The sequence below is a fragment of the Macrobrachium nipponense genome, chromosome 35, assembly GCF_015104395.2.
Source record: "Macrobrachium nipponense isolate FS-2020 chromosome 35, ASM1510439v2, whole genome shotgun sequence".
NCBI lineage: Eukaryota > Metazoa > Arthropoda > Malacostraca > Decapoda > Palaemonidae > Macrobrachium > Macrobrachium nipponense.
The window spans coordinates 41,981,014-41,988,017 of record NC_061096.1 but is presented as its reverse complement, the minus strand read 5'-3'; the positions used below and the strand labels follow the sequence as shown (position 1 = coordinate 41,988,017).

The 7,004-nt window shown below is 38.7% G+C and overlaps 2 protein-coding genes across 2 annotated transcripts; both read left to right on the top strand.

The window, feature by feature from the left end:
• LOC135208322 (proclotting enzyme-like) lies at positions 1-979 on the top strand (the record flags this gene model as incomplete). Its single annotated transcript, XM_064240426.1, has 1 exon — positions 1-979. A coding segment is annotated over one exon (711 nt), but the record flags the coding sequence as incomplete, so codon positions are not given.
• A 2,662-nt stretch (positions 980-3,641) lies between these two features.
• On the top strand, positions 3,642-5,761 carry LOC135208321 (coagulation factor XI-like). Its single transcript, XM_064240425.1, has 2 exons — positions 3,642-3,668; positions 4,839-5,761. The coding sequence occupies exons 1-2, from the start codon at positions 3,642-3,644 to the stop codon at positions 5,535-5,537; spliced, it is 726 nt and encodes a 241-aa protein (XP_064096495.1). The 3' UTR covers positions 5,538-5,761.
• The last annotated feature ends 1,243 nt before the right edge of the window (positions 5,762-7,004 follow it).

The following is a 7,004-nucleotide window of genomic DNA, read 5'->3' as shown; positions in this document are numbered from 1 at the left end:
TCCTTCCAGATCCCAAACTTTGCCAAAGACACGTACCTCTGTGGCGGCTCCATCATCAACGACCGCTACGTGGTCACGGCCGCCCACTGTCTCCGAAACTTGAGGGACGAGAATCGAAGGCCGGGGGAGTTCTTGATCGGTCTCGGCGACCACCGGCAGAACTCGACGAAGGACGACACCGAAGGCGTCACCGCGTTCGTGCGCGCGGAAGAAGTCATCGTCCACGAGCACTACGGCCTGAACTACGACAACGACATCGGCCTCCTGAAGTTGAAGAAGCCCTTGGATCTCTCGTCCTACAAACGACTCAAGCCGGTCTGCCTCCCGACGAATGCTTCGAAGACCTACGAGGGCGCCATCGGCCACATTTACGGGTGGGGCATCATGAATAAACAAGACACGTTTTCGGAGGTGCTCCGGGAGACCACAGTGCCCATTTGGGGTCCTGGCTGCGTAGGGGTGACATTCAGTGATGTCGCGATCACGCCCCAGATGCTGTGTGCCGGGTACCCCGAGGGCGGGAAAGACACCTGCGGAGGAGATTCGGGCGGTCCTCTGACTGTGGAGGAGGATGGGCGTCATGTTCTCGTTGGCATAACGTCCTTCGGGCAGGGGTGCGGTAAGAAAGGTTACCCCGGGGTGTACACAAGAGTCACCGCTTTACTGGACTGGATACTTGAGCATACTCAGGACGCTACGTTCTGTAACTGAAAGATTTTGATACGTCAAGAAAAATGAAAGAGCAACGCTACCTCAAAGTAGACTAAAGTAAAGTAGTGACGAAACGTGCAACCTGAATCATTGAATTATTTATTTATATTGTCCTGCTTGTCGTCATGTTTTGTGATCGTCATTGTTATTGTAACCGGATCTCTCTCTCTCTCTCTCTCTCTCTCGTATGCAAGACAAATTTCTGTGGATGATTACATAAACTTGAAACATTGCATCCAAAGGTACACACATTTTACACACATACACACTCACACACACTGGTATATATATATATATATATATAAATATATATATATCTATATATATATATATGTGTGTGTGTGTGTATCCCACGACAAACAAAAATGGAACAAACATACACACTTATGTAATGAATTCATGAGAATGTATGCATGCATGTATGATGTGTGTGTATATGCATAGGACATAACTCGTTATTTGTATATTTATTGACTGATTTCTTGTTTAATTTATTAGCTGATAAATTAATGCAATTAGTCACTTTCTTAAGAGCGTATGTGACGATAGAAGGTCATTGACGTAGCCAGATTTCTATCTGGTGGAGGAGGGGTGGGGAAGCCGTGGGCCAATGGGTGGGGGGTGGGGGAGGAATTTATCAACATATGTTTTCATTGTTAATACTTTGTCACTGGTTTTCTTTAGCGAACTTGCACTGTAGTTTTTATTTGTTTTTGTCGTGTATTGTTGATTGAAATGCATAATTTATATTCTTGATGATAGTCATAATGTTTCCTCGTGCCTTAATTTATAGATAGATTCAAGTTTAGTGCATGTGGCGTTAATTCTAATTGACCTGTGTCTTTGATAAGACGACAATTAGCATTTATTGGCCAGATAATAATTTATGTGATGTTTATTTGCATCAGATAAATAGGAATAGCTTTAATATCAACTCTCTTACTGAACCCGGTTGGCAGTTTGCTCCAAAAGGGGAAATGAATGAATAAACAATGGTTATCGACGTCAAAAATTCAGAAATTATTAAAATTTTACTCCTCTTTTTAGTATTAAAAAAAACATTCATTCCCACAGATATATCTTGATACAAATCACATATATATGTAAGTACTACTTTATTTAAAATAAAAAAAAGAAAAAAAACTTTTAATAATGAAAACTCTCATTATAAGAAAATAATATTTTATTGTATATCCACTATCAATCTCGTCGTTTTAATTGCATTCTGTAAATTTTGTTGACGTTATTTCCTTTTGTTTTGAAGGTACAAAATAAATATAAAGTGTTATATGTTTTTACAATTCTGTTTCTTTGACCTGAACTAAGGAACCTTAAACTATGACAGCTAGTTGAAAAGGACTCATAAGCAACTCACATATAACCTAAACGGGCAGACATACAAATATAGTAAGCCTGTTTTAGCTTTTGTTGCCTCTTTGAATAATAATAATAATAATAATAATAATAATAATAATAATAATAATAATAATAATAATAATAATAATAATAACCAAACAAAAACTTCTTTCAGTTTTCTTCTGAAGATTGAAAAGGAAACCCACAAAATCACTGTGTAACGTGTTTACTTCTAAGTATTTACATGTAATTTCACTCCACCCTCGAGTAGTACTTTCAGGCCCATTTTCAGGAGATGTTTGGGTTGTCAGCCTGGGTCAAGGCCCAGCAGTCTTCTGGAACTTCTTCTCGTTGAGCTGTCATTTATGTGAGGGCTGTTCAGGTTTCCTTGAGAGTTGCTAATCCCCTCTTATCGCTCTGATATCCTGAGTTGATGGTCAATGGGATTAACCCTTGTGGTAAGGGAGTGGTCACCAAAAGTCTGTTGGGCAGACAACCTATTCTCCAGGTCAGCAGGGTCAATCTTAGCTTCTTTTAATATCAAAGCTCGGCTTATGGGATCTTCTGAGGTAAAACCTTTGTTTCCTTCTATTACTTTTATCTCTCTGATGAGTGCCCCTTCTACTACCCTCCTGTGACTAATTTTATTGCTTTTGTATATAAGCCTACTGTTTTTAAAATCCATCCTATGGTCATTTTTAGCTATAGCACTCCCCTGAGAGTTAAGCTGTACTACCCTTCTGTGTTCTTGGATTTTAGTCTTTATTCCCCTACCCCTCCTGATTTCCCCATATGTGGTCTCCACAATTGTTGCAATTGATTATGTATACCCCCGCTACACCATCTGTATTACTGTCTTCTCCTTCCAATTTATTTTTACATTCTTGTTTTTTTTACGGTATTATCAAAGGTATACACACATTTATATTTACTTTCTTTCATTTTTGAAGTAATTTGTTTCATTTTAAGCATAAAAGGGAGGGCAACTATTTCCTGTTTTCTTTATTTCATGTACTCTCTACATTTGCTCTGTAAAAAATCTTCTTAGCTTTGTTGAGTGCCCTTTTTCTGAACCATTCTGGGTATGCTAATACATCAAAGCTTTTATCGATGTAATTTATTTCTTGCTCTATCTTGCAAGGGTCACACGGTCTCATTGCCCTAAGAAATAAACCTGTCATGATATAGAAATAGGTGTTCTAACAGGTTTATTTCTTAGGGCAAAGAGAACGTGTCACCCTTCCAAGATAGAGCAAGAAATAAATTACATCGATAAAAGCTTTGATGTATTAGCATACCCAGAATGGTTCAGAAAAAGGGCACTCAACAAAGCTAAGAAGATTTTTGTTTACAGAGCAATGTCAGAGAGTACATGAAATAAAGAAAACAAGAAAATAGTTGCCCTCCCTTTTATGCTTAAAATGAAACAAATTACTTCAAAAATGAAAGAAAGTAAATATAAATGTGTGTATACCTTTGATAATACCGTAAAAACAAAGTATGTAAAAGTAAATTGGAAGAAGACAGTAATACAGATGGTGTAGCAGGAGTATACATAATCAGTTGCAACAATTATGGAGACAAATATGTGGGGGAATCAGGTAGGGGAATAAGGACTAAAATCCAAGAACACAGAAGGGCAGTACAGCTTAACTCTCAGGGGAGTGCTATAGCTAGGTATTGTTGGGAAAATGACCATGGGATGGATTTTAAAAACAGTAGGCTTATATACAAAAGCAACAAAATTAGTCACAGGAGGGTAGTAGAAGGAGCACCCATCAGAGAGTTTAAAGAAATAGAAGGAAACAAAGGTTTTACCTCAGAAGATCCCATAAGCCGAGCTTTGATATTAAAAGAAGCTAAGATTGACCCTGCTGACCTGGAGAATAGGTTGTCTGCCCAACAGACTTTTGGTGACCACTCCCTTACCATCAGCTCAGGATATCACAGCGACAAGAGGGGATTAGCAACTCTCAAGGAAACCAGAACAGCCATCACATAAATGACAGCTCAACGAGAAGTTCCAGAAGACTGCTGGGCCTTGACCCAGGCTGACAACCCAAACATCTCCTGAAAATGGAGTAAAATTAAATGTAAATACTTAGAAGTAAACACGTTACACAGTGATTTTATGGGTTTCTTTTTTCAATAATAATAATAATAATAATGAAAAGCCTGAAAGCCGAATAACCTCCACAGGAAACTCCTCTGAGTACTGAACAGAACGCCCACAGAAACACAGAATAAGATATTTGTTTATTTTTGGCGGTTTTTAAGAAAACCTCAAACTTATTCTCCAAGATTTGGCAACCTTTAAGGATCTTTCATTACGTACCAATACCGATGAAACCGGTTATGTATAGAAATCTTATTTTCTCTCCGACTTCGTATATCCTCCGCCAAATGGTTCATTTGTTTTTAATGAGAAAAAACAGTATTTCAACGTGGATTCAAGATGATGGCAAAACTTTAATTTTTGTGGGGAGGCAAAGGGGCTGAATTTTTAACAGTTAATATTTTTCCGGAAGGCAGTAATAATGATTTATATATATATAGAATAATTCGCACAGGTAGTGATGTAAGGCTAAATACCTAGTGAAATCTTGTAATGTTATTATTTCTTACAACAACGTATAGTCTCTCTCTCTCTCTCTCTCCTCTCCTCTTCTTCTCGGTCTCTTCTCTCCTCTCTCTCTCTCTGCCTCTCTCTCCTCTCTCTCTCTCTCTCTCTCTCTCTCTTATCTTATTCAAATTTGTACTTAACTTTACAGGTACCAAGCTTAGTGAACAACACCTACGTTTGTGGCGGAGCCATCATCAACAGCCTATACATCCTGACAGCCGCCCACTGCCTCTTCAACAGCGACGACACGAGTCGACTTCCTGAAGACCTTTTCGTCGGCGTCGCCGACCACAGGCAGAATTCGACCAAGGACGACGTGGAGGGCGCCACCGCCTTGGTGGGCGTGAGAGAGATCCTCGTCCATGAGGAATATGGCACGGGACCCAACAACGACATCGGCCTCCTAAAGCTGAAGAAACCTCTGGACCTGAAATCCTTCAAGCAGCTGAAACCCGTGTGCCTGCCCTCGAATCCTACGAAGACCTACGAGGGAGCCCAGGGGCACATCTACGGCTGGGGCGTCAGGGACTACCGTAGCAAGTTACCGGCGGTGCTTCAAGAGGCCTCGGTTCCCATCTTGGGCCCCGACTGCCAGATTAAGTCTCCGGACGTCACGATCACGCCCCAGATGCTCTGCGCGGGAGGTGGAGAGGGTCAGAAGGACACTTGCACTGGGGACTCCGGCGGTCCTATGACAGTCGAGGAAAATGGACGGCACTTTCTCGTGGGCATTACTTCCTTCGGGATCGGTTGTGGCATAAGAGGCTCCCCCGGGGTATATACCAGAGTCACGGCTTTCTTAGACTGGGTACTTGAGAATACTAAAGACGCTGAGTATTGTAACTGAAAGTGTGAACGTGAAATTTGACTAAGGTAAATTAGTGGTGTTGTTAAAATATTATCAAAGGGTAAACAAGTCTTGTTATTGTTTGGAATGTTATTGTTTATGTTATTTTTTATGGAAGTGTCTGACTTTCTTATGTTCCTGTTGTATTAAAATGTTATGGGATAAACGTGTTTCACCATAAATGCGAGATATTAATGCAAATTATATACACACACACACACACACACACACACACACACCACACACACACACACACACATATATATATATATATATATATATATATATATATATATATATATATATATGTATAGTATATATATAAAGAGTACATTTTACTCGCAAGGCTCTTGCTTTCTTGAGCATCCAACAGGAAAAGCATACCCAGGGGCACATATATTTATTTTTACTTTAGGAATCTTCTTAGATTCCTTGTAAATTATTTTTTCCTCACTGGAAAGTCATGGTTGCATAATTGACCAAATTGTGTAATTTCTACATTATTATTATTATTATTATTATTATTATTATATTAATATTATTATTATTATTATTATTATTATTATTATTATTATGTAAAGGAGAGAGGCTTCATGACTTTAAATTCATTTTTTACATAGAAAATAAATGGGTATCATTGAGTTAAAATGCCTGTTGGGAGAGAGAGAGAGCACATCATGCGGGAAAGTATGGAATGTTTAACATTCAAGTGATGCAGTGTTTTCAATCACAAATATCAAAGGAACCCCTGAAAAATCCGAAAATTTGACAACAATTTTAACACAAATGCCAAAGATGTGTTACTAAAGTTCATGATCGTTTTGTATCGTTCGTTTTCTTTTTTGCGGAATACTGTGAGCGTGTCGTTTTCTTCGGACTCTTTTCTAAGAGTGACTAAACTTTTGTTAAGCACAGAGATTACCCCGCGAACATTAATCATTGAATGAGATAAATATGTCTTAAATACTGACTTTAATCTAACCTAAAAACAATGATCTTTATATACACTTAATACAGACTTTCATTGATGTTAGTATAAAAAAAACCATTTGGGGGTAGTGCCATCAGTGCACTTTACGGGGTGCACAGTCGGCATTACTTAAGGCCCTTTGCAGCGTTTTCGTCCCCTTGCTGCAATTCTTTTAATTTCTTCTACAGTACCTTTCTTCATATTATCTTTCTTCCATCTTACTATCTACCCTCTCCTAACAATTGTTTCATAGTGCCACTGCTAAGTTTTCCTCCTGTTACACCTTTCAAACCTACCTACTCTCAATTTCCTTTCCAGTACTGAGCGACCTCATAGGTTCCCGTGCTTGGCCTTTGGCCTAAACCCTATTTTTCAATATCACAAAAAGATAAACTCAGTATTGTGGAAAGTGTTAAAAACATTCGTTTCTATTGCAGTTTTATTTCTGCGTTTAATTGGCACATTTTTTTCTAGTTTTCAAATAAATCTTAGTATAT